The sequence below is a fragment of the Battus philenor genome, unplaced genomic scaffold, assembly GCF_028537555.1.
Source record: "Battus philenor isolate CCGP_79_NKW_IND1 unplaced genomic scaffold, ilBatPhil1.0.hap1 SCAF_24, whole genome shotgun sequence".
Taxonomy (NCBI): Eukaryota; Metazoa; Arthropoda; class Insecta; order Lepidoptera; family Papilionidae; genus Battus; species Battus philenor.
The window spans coordinates 6,591,814-6,608,800 of record NW_027181687.1 but is presented as its reverse complement, the minus strand read 5'-3'; the positions used below and the strand labels follow the sequence as shown (position 1 = coordinate 6,608,800).

Below are 16,987 nucleotides of genomic sequence, written 5' to 3'. Positions count from 1 at the left end.
TGCTACGTTACTCCCCGATGACCCAACACTATCTAAAACAAAACACAACGTACATTGAATGGAGCGTTAGAAGTTTTCTTGCGCAGTAACAAAAGCGCTAAATGTTTCTACTGTGAACCGTTACAGTTTCACGATGTGCGAATTTTAAAACAACGGCTTATTAAGTATCATATAGCTTGTAATGGGTAACCAACGCAATGCAGTCGTGTTATTTTTAGCATTTATTTATATAAATATGCGACAATATCTTTAATAAAAATAACATTACTATTTTAAACTCGCCACTGAAAATTTATTATTTTCCTATTAAATTATAAAGGAATACTTCAGAATTATTTATTAATAATTATAAGAGCATCAATGGGATAAAAATATAGCGACAAATAAACGAAAAAGAGATCTGGACGCGATAAATAATTAAAAAGTAAATTAGAACAGAAACATGATAAATATTCAGACGAAATCCCCAGAGACTCTCGATGATATTTTCGTATTCATTCGGTAAATTAATTTCGCTACAAATCTTTCCGTAGTTAATTACCCAAACGGCGCGGTGAGCAGTTATTAATCAGTGAATGTTAATTTAAAATTATGGGTGATATTCACTATGCGGTTAACGCTGAATTTAATATTAGTAAATTACCAAGGGATATGGGGGATCGGTGAAATTCTCGTGTAATCTGTTGTCGCATTGGACGTTTCGAGATCCACAAAAAATTATTGTCTCTCATTAAGCCCCGCGGTCGAGATATTAATCGTTTAACCGCATCGAGTATTGCGTTATTTCACAATCCTGAAGCACGTTATTGAAAGAGATACAAATGTGCATTCATCAAGCCATATATATGACTATAATCATTAGCCACTAACGTAGAATGTATTTAGTTCAACATTAAACACACAAAAATAATTCATCTACTGATGTAATAATGTAACTGCGAAAAACCGTCTCGTATCAAAGTTATATAATATAATACCCTGAAGATACTGTCACAATAATTTATGTCATCTTTAGTGAAAAAAATAAAAAATTTTACTTTACTTTTCGCTTTAACTATTTACTTATCATAAAGATTTAATTAAAGTCTTTTTCAAGCATAAATTAAGCTTATTTATCGTAGCACTTATGGTAAAAAAGCTATAAATTATTATAATACACAATAAATAGATCATTTAGAACGTTATAGTAGCTACTTTAGGCGACGCAAGTTCGAATATGTGGTCACCCAATTCTTTCCTCATTGGTAAGCTCACAGTCGCTTAATGAGCCATGAAGAGGACAATTTTTCGAATTTTTCTACAAAATCGAATGCAATTTGGAAAGACCTACAGACGAACAAGAGCAACCAAGAGTTCGCAGTTCAGGCAGGCCACTTAGTGCGTAGAATGAATTGCTGGTAGGGTCTCTAGAATCTGAAATGGAGACCACAAACCGGAGAGCACAACAGGTCGACGTCCACCGATAAGATGAATAGGTGATCTTAACAGATTTAAACAGTTAAGGTGACGACCAGATAAACGTCGACCTGGTCTGGTCTTATTGTCTATGAAGGTAAATCTATGTCCAGCAGTGATCGTTTTACAGTTGAAATGGAATGGAAGAGGCTTTTTAACCAAATATCTATTTAACTTTCAAAGTTCGTTCTAAAAGCATGGTTATTCATTCTACATTATGATTAAAATCGATATATGATAGGCTCAATGGCAAATTACTTGTTGATCGAACACAACTTAAAGAGGAATTAATTCTAGGCGCGCGGTGAAGTCATTACGTTGACATTCCCGAAAAAAAAGCTCGTTTAAAAATGCCCGATACGCATTTCTCCATTAGGGGCGCGATAAAAATGCAAATTCCAAGCGACATGGCCGCCCGCCTGCATTTTGTATTTTGTCAGCAAACACGTTTTTAATTAATTCGCTTATTTATTTGAACGTCGCATTGACGGTGCCTGCGGGCAATATTATCCATATCGTTTTATGTTATGTTGGTCGGGATTTTCACAGGGGATTTTATGAGAGCTTATTCGACCATTTTATTGTTGTATTTAAGGCTTAATTAAAATCGTACAAATTATTATATCCAGTTTATTTATATTTATTTAACGCGATATCTCGTTATCATTTAGCCATCGGATTGCGGTTTAATTTTGTATAATTCATCGCAATTACGATAAGTTCGTAAACAGAAAGAACAAACACTGGAAGTGCTCGCAGATACAAATTGGTTATTGATTATAGCACCGGTCATATTTGTTAACATCATTATTTAAATTTACCCAGCATAAAACACTTTGTGAGAGCTACAATTTTTTAATTTTATTAATAATTTACTCACATTATTAACTATAAAGGACCATTTTCATTGACCGCTTGTATAAACACGAGAAGAATGTGATAGAACAATAAGATTGAGCTCTCAAATCATTCTATCATTCAACTTAACAATAAAAGAGATCCAAACGTACCCTGATCTTATTAAAGTCACCGTGAAACTCGTACGAGTTTAATGTTTATTATCACTCTAATAAATATAGTAAAGTGATTCATTAAAAATCATTATTGTCACTTTAAAAATCCATCCTTCTTTACATTTGTTAATATTATTTTCACAATAACCAGATTTTCACGTATATAGCACTTAATTTATTGGCTATAAACGGTATAATAAAAGTATAGTAAAATCAAAATAAATACACGACAAATTTTATAAACTCATCTTTGACCAAATGTCTATTATTTTATATCGCTTTCAGATTTTTATTGCTTTCAATTTGACAAGATTGAATTAGACAGAATATTAATAAAAAACAGTAGAACCGATTCACATTAATAAATAATTACTTTCAAACCATCATTTGAAAACGTATGCGTAATAAAGTAAAGACTAAAGCAAAAGTTAATATGAATATACTTTTCATTGTGTATCAACCACCTTATTACTCTTGTCGGAGGAGGAATAATTTCTCCAACCGTCACTCGTAATTACAGTAAGAAACCTAAAGTCATGCGGTTCCAGGGAGACTAGATCACAATATTGAATCGAGTTATCAAATGGCATTTGAAGCAAATTCCGGGATTAATCAAATTAGAGCCAGGAGACAATCTGAACGTCCATGAATATTATTGGAGACAGAATATTAACACAGTTATCATGAAAATGACTTTACAAAGATTTAAATGCAATGTAGTATGTACATCGTCAAAATTTTGAATATTCCGATTGTTGATACACGTTAATTATTGTGATATATTCTATGTAAGCAGCTTGTCCTGCAGAGGTTGCTATATGAGTAAAAAAAACTTAAGCCGTAAATCTATCTTCTAATTATATTCAAATTAATAATGTAACAAAGTAAAGTAGAAATCGACTTTATTGTTTATTTAACTTAATTCATTTAATATTTACTTAAAACAGCGTTTACTTTTTCAAAATAATAAATTACAGATATGCCTTAAATTTCACAACTAATTTATAACACAATATTCACAGTTAAATATCTAAAACAATTAAACAGTTAAATATTTGATAAATAAATAATACCGCACAAAAATGATAATTGTTAACTGATTGCCCATCATTTTAGGCCCATAAAATCCCTCTGCAAAGCCTCCTCCAAAAATATCTATGGGGAATACCATAATCGCCACGATTGGCAGGCGGGTACGCGATTGCAATGTGATATTTTTTGTGAGCAGTGGCAATCCTTTATAGTTAATGAACAAAGCGTGAATTACATAATATTGTATCCCGGAAATCAAGCCCGCGACCTATAATTGCAAGTCTCAGACCTACACCGCCGGGCTACCACGCTTGTTTTAGTCGTACGATGTTTACTAATGAAATTAGGTATATCCCCATGGATCTTCAAAAGGACCGGTTGAAAGCGACCCGTATCGTTTTCTGACGACGTTAACAAGATTTTTACCTGGCTCTCACAGCTACCCTAGAGGCTTTTAAGATAACTCAGATTTGAGAGATCAGTTGCAACGGTTTGTGTTTTAAAAAGCTCATCTGTGTATATACTTACATGAGAGATTTCTATGTAAGTATATACTGATCATCGCGATATTTTATAATGGTTCTACTATCAGAAGCGTTCGTTAGAAATGCGTATTCTTGACATATATTTTCTAAATGTATAAAACTTGGCCAGAATATTTATTTGGATATCATAAATAACCAAGAATGATTTTATGTATTATAATAACATTAACAAAAGGCTGTGCGGGCTATTGGTCGGGGGCAGATTATTTATATTATAAGTTCAAAATCGTCGACAAAAATATGTAATATAAAAATAATAATAATAATTGAAAATATATTGAAAATATTTTTTTTGTTAAGAATCAAATATTTCAAAGAAGTGGCAATGAATTATAACAGTGTTATTTTGGTATCAGTCGATTTGAAAAAAGGTGCTTGTTAAGTTTTCCCAATATAATTGTTACAGTTTTAAAAAATATGTCATGTAAGCCGGATTTAGTGTGAATTACGAAAAAATTTGTAATAGCTTAATATTAATCTTTTTATTTTAAATCATGACTTCGTGTTTGTTTTTTAACAGATAAACAACAAGGAATGGTGCAAAAAGGGCAGAAAAGGCGGGCATTGCAGCATGAAATGTGAAGGTATTATGCGCTAATCTAATTAACACAACGCTTCCAATTTCATTTCGCATCTGTTACTGAACGGAGATTTGCTTTTAACATTATCTGTGTTCCACAGCACGTGTGTGTTTAACCTCGCGGCATAATGCTCTTTTAATTTCGTTTATTTAGAAATTCCACTGCGCGAATGTTTGCACATCTTTGTTTATTAGAAGGAATGGGAGAAGTAAAATCGTTATTTAAAATTATTTAGCCAGATATTATTAATGTTAAAATTATATTTGTTTTTTACTTTAGTTTTCATTTTGTATTATGTATTACGTCGACAAGTATAAAACACATTAATATAAAGTTTAAGCAGCGATAATTCTATTTAATATAATATTTATATCGACAGTAAGAATATTTTTATTGAACTAAAATAGATTTTCAAATTAACTCAATATTTTATACCGCTGATATTTTTCCTCGCTATCCATTAATGGCTTTTATCATAATAAAATTTTGTTTAATAAATCATTATTAATTCATCGGAAGTGAACCTTAAAACAAGCAAGGTTTTCGTATTGATGGCAATAGTGACGTCACGAAATAATTAACCCTAATAATTTTCATAGTATTTTCTAAAGGCCAATCAAATCATTATAATATAACTAAATGGTTGAATTGATGTTACGAGACAGACAACCTAGCTAATTTCAGTGATAAACGCTAAAACGACAAACTTACACTGAAATGTTATAACGATAATATTTATTTATATTATTCAGTTTAATACGACTCAGTTCTATATATATATACTAATTTGCTTTACAGGAATGATGTAAAAACTTTATGGATGATTATAAAAAAGTTTTAATCATCCTTTCAACAGCAAGAAGTCCAGTGCTGAATATAGGACTCTACAGTAGATTTCTAATAGGATCAGTTAGAAGCCGCCGGCATCCAGCACCTCTCAAGGACAAGGATGTCTGTCCACTTTATGGGCAGTACTCCTACGTTGACTTGCTGGAACATTACCCCTGAATAATATTATGATAGCTCTAGTTTTCAAACCTTCAATTTCCAAATGTATCATTTATTTTTTTAATCATTACTATTACATTATTTCTTTTACAAATTTTTAAAGTTTTGTGATGTGAAACGCATATTATTTTATACCTTTCTAAATATCCTTAGGACAATTTATAAAACGCTTTACAACTTGTAGATGCAGAATATCACATAACACATAAAACCTCGTAATGACATATTACAGATTATTCTAGGATCACGTCGATATGTATATTACGTACGTAACGTTAGGAATATTTTTGTAACGTATCTGACATAGAATGATAAAAATTATACAAGAGCGCGGATTTGCACAAGAACCATTATCTGTGAGTTTACCATATCACGTATATGGTAAACTCACAGACTGTTTTGTAATATTGCCTATACCTTTTTAATAGCTATTTCTTAAATAATCAATTGAAAAACTTTTTCTTTTCAATATATGTGTGATTGGTCATATATGTAAAATCTTTATAAGGGTGAATGTATAATTCCTTCGTTGTCAATTATTCTTTGGTGGCTTCAAAGATAAAAAATAACCAAAATTCGTATTACTGTGTATCAAAATTAATTATTGTTTACTATGCCAGTAGTTATTGGTCTGTAATTATTCAATATAAAAAATAAGTTAACTAAAATATTTCAAAGTGATCATATATACATGGTACTTTCAACCTTTTGACTTACAAATGAGGTATATATTCGTCATCCTTTTAGAGATTTTACACCTATAACCAATCACCCTATGTACCTCTAAGTTCTCTATTAATCGGGTTTAAACAAAATAATTAGCAATAATTTAATCGAAATTTATCACCTTCGTATCTAGAGTTCAGTTAGCTTCATAATATAATTTATTCATCGCACATCGTCACCGATAATTAGAATTGACACCTATCAACAGCAAAGGCAACGATTTTTAGTCATATTTTCAAGCAAAATACTGACAATGTAACATTAAAGCTAATTTGTGATGCACTGTGTTGAATACAAATTGGTTTCAGTAGACATTTTGGTTTTTCGATTTGTTTATAATTAAAAACAGTTTCGGTAGCTAAATATAAAAATGATTAAACATATTACCCACATGTTTTCTTTTTTTTTAATATAGTTTGATATTCTCAGACGAATGTAGACACACTTACTCGATTAAGACAGTTCGTATCTCCTATTATGTTTTGCTTGAAATTAAAAGTTACAATTGAATCATTAGAAGCATGTATACGTGTACGGTGTTATAATTCATTCCGGTTCAATATTTTTTAATGACATAATAATTGAAGACGGGAGAAAGTGGCTGATTCTTGCATTCCATCGGTCCTATTAAAAATAGGTGGAGAAGGCCTATGCCCGGCAGTGAACGCTTTCGGCAGAAATAAGAATGATGATGAATATTTGTTTATTCACTAGTTTAAAAAAATGTGAGAATTTTTTTAACTGATATTAAAGCCAGAAAATTAATTGCTCCACCACTAAGGTGTCTTCAAAAAAACTACCTAAGTTTGTAGTGGTCTTAACGTTCAAGAATGCCATTAAAGGGTGAACTCAATCTGATTCAAGTTTCTATTAAACTAAGCTCTTCTATTTTGATTTCACTTATTATCCAGCGACATCTTCATCATAATATCAGCCGATAGACGCCCATTGCAGGGCATAAGCATCCCTCGAAGATCGCAAGCTATGTACTACTCTAAGTATATTTATTTTTGTATGTGACTCAAACCTCTACACCATCATTTTTACGTAAAATTTAAATAGTATTCATTTGTTCATATTTTAGTCAACTTTAGTTCATTGTTAGCGACTACTTAGATATGTAATAAAGAGAATTTTGGAACCAAATTTGATATTGTCTGGAATATTCAGCTATCATAGCATTTTCCATCTTAATATGCGTGGCCATCTGTGTCTCACAACAAAATCGCTCCGATTGTTTTTATAACCACTTTCAAAAACATTCCAAAAATTATAATACACTGTAATAGCATTTTTTCACCATTTTTTAATATGATTTTACATATTTAAAGTTTCAGTACATAATTGCGGCGTTAAATAAAAATCTTTCATAATAAAATTTCAGATCTCCTGAACGAAGATTTGGCTGACGACGTGAGGTGCGCTAAGAGGATTTACGACCGCGTCGGCTTCAAGGCCTGGCCCTCTTCCTATGCCTACTGCAAGGAGAAGAGCCTCCCGGATTTGTCGCGCTGCTAATTTTTTTATCTGTATTAATAAGATGTCATTTTTACTCTGTTTCTTTTTCACAAATATAACTGAATTGTATATATGTTTTTTATTTACATTATTTTTATTCTATTACTGAAAAAAAAATACCCACGAACAAGCAAAAATAGTTATAAAAAGGAAGATTACCACAGACAGTGTGCAGTAACGTTATTTAACTTAAGGTGAACACGTCGCTTCTGTAGTCTTTTAAAACGGCTATTTTACTGTAAGGCGCTTCCTATAGCTCCTATTAGAAAGCGATAAGAGAGGCCCATGCCCACCTGTGAATGTCTTCGGCTAAAATACGATATAACGAAGATGGACTCCCCACTCTTAATATACTCAAAGAAAATAGTCAATTATCATAATATGAAGTATTTCGTAGCACAAAGCTATTGACCAAAACTTCAGTAGACACTGGAGAAAACGAGAAAAATTATAACATATAAAGTTCACACTCTAACCTTAGATTTATTTACGAGTTAAAACTGGTTCTAATCATTTAATCAAAGTAAAGAACATTAAATTAAAGAGAGTTATATGAAATAACTGTAATAATTTGAAGAGACACAATTTATTGTTATAATGAGACCACTATCCGAAGGGAATGTTCAAAGCTTTGTATTTTACAAAGAAATGGCTCATTAGACTGCTTGCTCGAATTACAAAAGTAATTGCTCTTAACAATTTACCATTTCCTTCTTAATCAATATTCAAATCATAATTTTGAATAGAGAGCCTTAAAACAATAATTGTTCACTCAAACAAATATATATTTGCGGGTCCACTTTTAAGCTGTCGGCCATTAATTTTATTTAAAATATTATAAATAATACGAGAATTTTAAACAATATTTGGAGTAAAACTGGTTAGAATTTTGATCTTAATAAGATATAAGGTTCAAACTACATACATAACTAGAAAATAAATCACTAATATTATGAAAGAACATAGCGTAAGGGTGACTTACAATAAACTCAATTAAAAATAAAGTTACGACTATTCCAAACACGCTCTGATTTGAGATGAGGTCGCAACGAACACCGACGGGATTTTTTGCGATCGCCTGACATATTAATTGTATTTATAATGTAATACCACGCACGTATTTCGTTAAAGGCTTCATTAAAAAAACTTTCAATGTCCCGCTGTATTAATTTCCCAAAACATAATTTGACTAATCAAAGTCAACTAATAGTGCTTTTGTTTATAACACAAGCGATAGCAGAGCTAGCCAACAGGGTAACAATGCAATTTCCTTTATCGCGCTACGCGGTCTCGGTGGTACGGGACAAAACATTATCGACGCCATTTTGTTACTAACTCTACAATGTACGACGCACTATAATTACTATAACGTACATGAAGTAAATAATTAGTAAGTTAAACGCAATATATAGTTTCGGTTTAAATTTATGTTATTAGTCTCGGTTTTTACAGCTTCATCTGATAACGAGCTCAGGGAACCGGAGTCTGCAAGTCCGCAAGAGGGGGTTTCACAAAAAAGTAAACGAAAGACTAGTTACCATATATTCTATTTGCGCAGTAAATCTATTGGTCGGTTTTTGGGCGAGCGAAAATATTTGGACATTGAGTGGCGATGTATTAGATGTGTGACAAATGGCCCCATCCTGCTAAAACCAAGTCATGGAGTTGTATAAAAAACAAAACTGAATTTTAACTAATATTACGGTCCCTCTGAATAATATAAATTTTGTTAACAATCAGTCGTTTTGAATATTAATATATTCTGTTTGGCCGATGGAATTAAGAACATGACCGGTTTTTAGATGGCAGAGCACTAAAACCGCTTAGCCTGAACCGGGCCGGGACTCGGGCCGGGACTCGGGCCGTATTATTTATTTCACCACATAGGCAAGCGGCTAGAGTCCTGGATCACTTAGACAGACTCCCCATGAAGTACTCAAGCTGGACGCTAGAACCCCCGAAAGGTGAACTCGAGTTGGGATGACCTTCAAACGCGTTTAGCAGGCCAATTCAATGACGCTCATAATTTATTTCTTCATTTATTATGGTGTGGTTTCATGACTGTCCTAGTAGTCCTTCAAAAATTTACATTCAGCAAATCTTATTAAATATCAGTGTAACATTTGATAGAATTTAATTTTAGGTCTAAGAACAAGTAATTATTGTTTCGATGTATAAGATTAATTACATTGTGATTTGTTTTTACTATGATAACCTTTAATGTAATACATATAGACAACCACCGCATCATTTATTTTTGTCGTTATAATAATGCGAGTTTGAGGTGTCGTTAAAAAATTATTAGAACTAATACCATTCGTCACATCATTACTATGTTATAAACAGCATGAATTTAGCAATTTACATTTAATTTGGCGCTTGTATACCTTTAGTAGTGACATATGGCAACAGGCAAAACAAATTACTGACGAAAACGTGAATTAAAAAAAGCCTTCAACTCATCATCTTTTAGTAGAAAAAATCTAATAGAGGTCCTTGACGATGTGGACTTTGTGTTCAGAATAGGTCTAGAAGTCGTCCGGCTTTACGAAGACGGATCAATTGAGGGCTCTTCCCGAATCGCCACGAAGAAGAAAAGACGTAAATAGATTTAGAATAAATTTAACAATGAATATGCTTAAGCCTTGCAGTGCACCTATCGGCTATTATGAGTCATTATCACATTATTTTGATGATGAATTACTCAATCTAATAGCCGTCCTCTGTCCAAAAGTCTACACCTAATCCATTGTTATATTTTTAATATATAAACGCAATTTTAAGTGGGAGAGTTAAAAATTTATTAATGTTATTAAATATGTAATTGTAATTAACTGTTTTCGAGTTTCAATTCTGATTTAGCATTTGACAATACATCATTTTGTAACAGGAAAATGCGTCATCGATAAACAATGCATATAGATTTCAATTACCATAAAGGAATTAGGCTAATGGCTAATTAAAGTAGAGATGAGTTATCGGAGGATAATTTGTTGTTTTGTTATTTATTTAATATTTTCAAAACACTTTCATCTAGATTAAATATATAACATTTACTGTCATTTCAGATATAGAGCGTCCACTACTAAAGAAAGGCCTCCTGCGTAAACTTCTAATACCACTGTTGTTGAAAGCGGCGTGCATCCAGCAACTTACGATGTCCAATGCTGTTCTTGCTGGTCCGTGGTCTCCACTCCAGGACCTTGCGGCCTCAGCGACCATCTATTCTGCATGCAATATGCCCTGCCCACTGCTACTTGAATTTATCAATCCGACCGGAATCCTCCAATCTTTGTTGTTTCTTGAAAAATGATGCTCCGTTTCATTCATCAAAAAACAACAAAGATTGGAGTCGCTCGAAGAATGAAATAGGATGTATGTGAAAGGGACGGCTTTAATAACGCGAATTTTTTGCCGAGCCTCACGAAGACCAAGACGTACTTCACCAAGTGCAGCTGAACACACTGGTCCGGATGTTCACGGGGCACAAGGGATTCTTAGAGTACCTTAATCGGCTGAAGCTCAAGGAGAGACCCTTGTACTTCAGTGAACGGGGGATGGACCAGTCTAGAAGGAAAGAGCGAGAAATAAGATTAAGTATGTGAAAAGATTATGTAATAGAATAAAAAGACCCTGTCCCTCCAAAGTTACGGGTGAACGAGAGGTCCCCAATAACAGGATCATAAAAAAAACCTTATCTATCCACTGGGCTATGCTACTTTCGTCTACAGATCTCCTTATTCCTATTTTGATCTTGTAGAATAATTCTGAGCATAGCCCCCTCCTGGCTAATTGAGTGATTGTGAGCTTGCCAGTGAGGCCTGAAGTGAGAGACCACGTTCCAATGGCATAAATCGTACTAGTCATATACTGTGGTCATAGAATTCCATCTTGCAGTATCCATCAGTACTGGTTGAGATAATTTTTCGTAGTTGAAATAAATAATAAGATAAATGTTTAAAATGTTTATGAATAAAACGAATACAAATTAAGGATGTCGCCATCTTAAATATACAACTTTGTGATCTAAATCATCATCATATCAGTCGAATGACGCCGACATAAAGATAAAGGCCTCCTTCAAAAATCGACACAATGATCGATATTGCGCTACCCGTATCCAGTGACTTCTATCGTAGATCCACCTTGTGAGAGACTTAATCTACTTATTCGTTTAAAATTATTTCAACGATTTCTTCTCAAATATCATTAAAAATACTAAATTATTGTAATTTGTTTTTATTTAAACGCTGCCATAATAAAAAAGAGATACTCGCTAAAAAAAAGATTACCTTGCCTAGATTACTTCATAAATTGCTTTTGTAATCCATTTCCATCTCTGCATAGGCTGTACTAATTATAATCGTACTTACGGACTCCCTTAATCGGACTGTTAAACGCATCACAACTAACCGTTAAAACCAAGGCTTCCTCTGGGAATTTTTACGCCCAATGATAATGAATATGTATTACTGTGGCTACTACAGTATAAGCTGCACACGTTCCCACAACTGTTAAACGGCGAATTCTGATAGACGAAATCAACTACATTTGAAAACAATCTTGCTTGGAGACCTATGTGACGTGCCAGCCATATAATAATCAGTCAATACAAGCATTCCGGAACAGCTATTGGGCTTACTTCACGCAACGGCGTGATATTTTAGCAAATAGAGAATATCTCTAACAAAGTGTGAAAATTGGAAACCCGACATAAAGTTTTTACTGAGATAAGATTAGGCTAAGCGTCTTAAGCCATCTTAAACTCGGAAAAGCTATAAATGCTAACGTGCAACGGCGTTATTCCTTAGCAAAAAAAAAACCAAACGCAATTACCCTGTTCACTCAACAACATTTCTTACATTAAGCGGTGAGCGGTCGGCGGTAACTGGTATGCCCAGTATTTTATATACATGTCAACAACCTAGTAAACGTGCCCTTACCACTGCTAATTTTTCATATTTTCATTTTTCTTTTCGTCTTATCATTTTAAAAATTTTATACCTAGATTTGTAAAAAACCAAATGATTAAGGTTACAGTACCTTTCTTCATACCTTTTTCTATTTTCACCTGAAAAAAAGGTAATAGACCTCCCGTATCTTCTCGACGACATCACACACACTACCAACACGGACTAATAACACCGGTTTAAAAATATTTAGTTACACAGAATGAATAATAACTGAATTTAGAAAAAATCAAAACCAAAACTTGAAAATTTAATAAAAGGACAAAGTTAATAGATGCTATTAAATACGCACTGACACTAAATTAGCCGAAGAAATAGCCAAGAAATAGATAGAACAACGAAATAGAAAAAATAGTGTGAAAGGAATGAAGAAAGTAGACGGAGAATAGGATGTTTGAACTAAGTTGGAGGAAGTCTACGCTCGTAGCAGGATTTCAACAACAGGGTGACACATAATTTAGCTAAATATAACTAATTTAAGGAAAAAAATTATTAACATGCTTCAAGAAAAGGTTTCTAATTATATATACTTCGACTGTGCGCACAGTAAAAAAATAGAGTCATGTCATTACCTACCTATTGTGCACAAACAGTGAAAACACAATAACTTTTAATTTCTATAAAAATTGATTCAAAACACTTCGTTACAAAAACAAAATAAAGCGCCTTGTAATTATTAAGCCTTATATTAATCTTAATGTTACTTTGCTATACACAAAATGTAGGTGCTTTTATAAAATATTTCAACTTCACCAGAACACACAGTTTCCTAATTAATGTTCATTCATATTTCGATACTTAAAATTTTAAACTGTCTAAAGTCATGAATTTATAATTATTCACAATAAAAGAAAAAATAATGTTTGTTACATATATGGATAGACAATGCTGGTAATAAAATACCCTTATTTTTAAAAATAATCTCTAGAGATAACAACATTTCAAGCATGAAAAATTGAAATCGTTATATCTGATATTGCAACGTTTTTAAAAATACCTGAAAACTGATATTTTATTTGAAATACTGGGTAAAAGAAATACCAATGCTACTTGTAAATTGGTACTTCAGTAGAATCATTAGAGTCCCTTGTCGGTAGCTCGAACAACTAATTAACCAATTAATTCAACAACACAAATCTATAAAAAGTTAAACCAACGCTGCACTAACGTAAAAAGCTCAACTTAATTTAGCCGTTGGCACTACTTGCGCAGTCATCGTTTAATTTCACAAAGTCGCGGATTAACCTAATCTAATTTAACTTGATTCCGTCGGACTGAACTCGTTTCACGTAAAAGAACTGTCCGATTAAAAATGCAGACTCTGATAAAACATTGCTCAATTTCAAAGTAAAGTTTCGGAACACCAACTTGTCTTTTTATTTACGTTTTAGATGTTCCGGTTTCTCTCTTTTTATCGTATTAACATGAATAAGTACAATAGTTTGACAGAAAATTCGTTGACTATACTTTACAGCTGCAATTACCTTTAATTATCTATTGTCTGTAAAGCTTCAAAGTTTTAAAATTAATGAAATTAAGTTATCTTGTATATATAGTTTCTGACTTTGGAACTCGTTAGCAAATTCTCTGTCGCTCAATAGACTATGTAAAGGACTGAACTATAAATATTCTACGATATCGATTCAGAAATGACTATGGCAGCGGTTTGGAAAATTTTTGTGGCAATCTTCATAGCGTGCAGAAAAATTACAGCTAGAGCCTTAGGAAGGATCTGGAGTTTATGGAGCAGCAAGCGCAGTGAAGGAAATTAATCCACAAGGTTTACCGAAGACATACGACGTTAAGGTTGTTAGTGCACTCTGGATGCAGGCTGCTTTTCACCGAACTTATTATATATGTACGGGGGAGGCCTATGACCAGCAGTGGATGTCTTACGACTATATGATATATATGATAATGATTACGATAAATTATCTTTTAATAATGCTACTAACTTCCCTACAACGCGGTAAGAGTGCGGCGAGACGGGGGAGTATCGGCCGCTCCGTTCCTATTTAGCTGCGTTTTCTTAGGCAGTGTTACAGCGGTTTCGGTGGCACTATAATACATATGATTTCTAAATAAAGAATATCTTCTGATTACTACTATAGAATGTTAGAAACTACCGCCTGCACAAACTTGACAACTTAAAAATGTAACAAGTGTTCACCTCATGCCAAATATAATTTACTACAATGTACGATTAACATTGGAATAAAACATACAACAAAAATAAATACCGTTAACTATTCCAGAAGGGAAAGTAGCGATGTATAAAAGGACATGGAATGAATAGGAGTGAGAGGTAATGTGACATAAAAAGAAGTATGAGTGAATGATATTAAGATGGATGTGTGAGAAAATAAAATAAAACGTGGAAAAATTGGTAAGCTAAAATTAACCCTGTGTACCCAAAACGGAGAAATGTACTGAAGGCGTCCAAAAATATGGCCATTAAAAATTGTACTTATAATAACGATAAGTACTTTGGAATATAAAATCTTTAATTAACTCGAAATACTTTTTCTTAATTATTAACCAGAACACAAACAAAAATACTTTTAAACTTTTATTTATTTATTTCAAATTTATACTTACAATTTAAAGTTGCAATATAAAAAAGTTTATACATTGAAGTATAATTGACGGTATTATCGCATTCTGCGATTTCTCACAGACTTTTCTACTAATTGAACATAAAAACTTTCGAACTATTGCATGTCGGTGCGACTCTTGCAAAAGAGGTCTTCTAACCTGTATAATCAGGTGCTACGAGTATTTATTAGATTTTTCTCCCCTATTTAAATATCACATTTCATAAACTCTTATATATAAAAAAATATAAATACACTCCCCCGTATTGATAATTATGAGTTTCTATATTTATACTAAAACTACATCCGAGGTAAAGGTGATAGAATTTTTAATTCTTTTTAAAGATTCGCGAGTCCGGGAATAGAGGCTTCAATTTTTAAGTCTTCTTTCTTTCGTCTTGCAATTTATAGAGGACCAGTGATATTCTGAATACTTTATTTGGGCATTACGTTGTCTCAGGTATCAACCTTTATATCTCTTTACCATGATTTTGTCGATGACTATTAGTTTCTTTATAAGTTGGGTTCGTTTAGAATCCACCGATATTTTCATACTATTTTTAGTTTAAGAAATATTAAACATTTTTAGCAACATTTTTAATTGCATCACCACGAAATCTCTATTCGGTGACTTTTTTGATGACTATCTATATTCCTCTCAACCAACGTGACCAAGCTTTTCAAGCACAAGGATGATCTAGTTTTAAAATTTAGGGTGTTAATATTAAGCATCTTTTTCCACTACAAACGGAACATCGAAAAACAGTTTTTTTGTACCTATTCTATTGACCATACATCGTATGCTTTATAGGATTAAAATATTCAAATGTTCGACGCTTGTTTTAAGGTAATATTCTAATTTTTATGATGAAAATGCTAGTCTCAACATCTAGAAGTCAATTCTATTCTTATCTTACGCTTTAATGTCCAGGATTTCGCTCCAATGAGAAAGATAAAGAAGACGAGAGTGTTGAAGAGCAGCATTTTTGTTCATGTAGACATTCTACAATTTGTTTAGGTTTTTTTTAAGTGTCAATTAATCATTTTTTCTATTTCAATGCCTTGTGTCATACGTTCTTCAGTCGCTAACATTCTTAGTAATGAGGATAAAAATGTAAGCGTTATGGATAAATATATAACAATTTAGCTTCGCGTGTCCGAGTCGGTGTAATGATAAACTTTATGTTTACGACCGGACGTGGCCTGTAAGTCACTTTTGATGGTTCACATCCGAGGAGGCGGGGGCTGTTAACGTCAGTTAGGAGTAAAAAGCATTAACGTCGCCGTGACGGGTACGTCATCTCTAACGGCCTTTACGTTTGCCACTTAGCTTTGCTTAGTATTCTAGATGGCTTTATACATTAGTGTGGCAATATTAAATTCAATTCTCTGTGCATAATTGACGTAGATTAACATACGAAAAAGATTAAGAGAAACGTACATTGTAAGTATCAAAGATATATAAGTATATCAGACGTAGAACTACAAACTCAATGGATACCTTTTTACCTTTTAAAAAGAAAAACTTTCCGCCCATAACAGTAC

The 16,987-nt window shown here is 32.7% G+C and overlaps 2 protein-coding genes across 2 annotated transcripts in view; one reads left to right on the top strand and one right to left on the bottom strand.

The window, feature by feature from the left end:
• The window catches only part of LOC137924725 (lysozyme-like), a 35,408-nt gene extending 27,530 nt beyond the window's left edge, over nt 1-7,878 (top strand). Inside the window, exons 3-4 of the mRNA XM_068768143.1 lie at nt 4,566-4,629; nt 7,745-7,878. Coding sequence (XP_068624244.1) covers nt 4,566-4,629; nt 7,745-7,878 — 198 coding nt within the window. The remainder of the gene's footprint in view (nt 1-4,565; nt 4,630-7,744) is intronic.
• The window catches only part of Lrt (Leucine-rich tendon-specific protein), a 142,626-nt gene that overhangs the window by 86,978 nt on the left and 38,661 nt on the right, over nt 1-16,987 (bottom strand). The gene's annotated exons all lie outside the window — the stretch shown is intronic.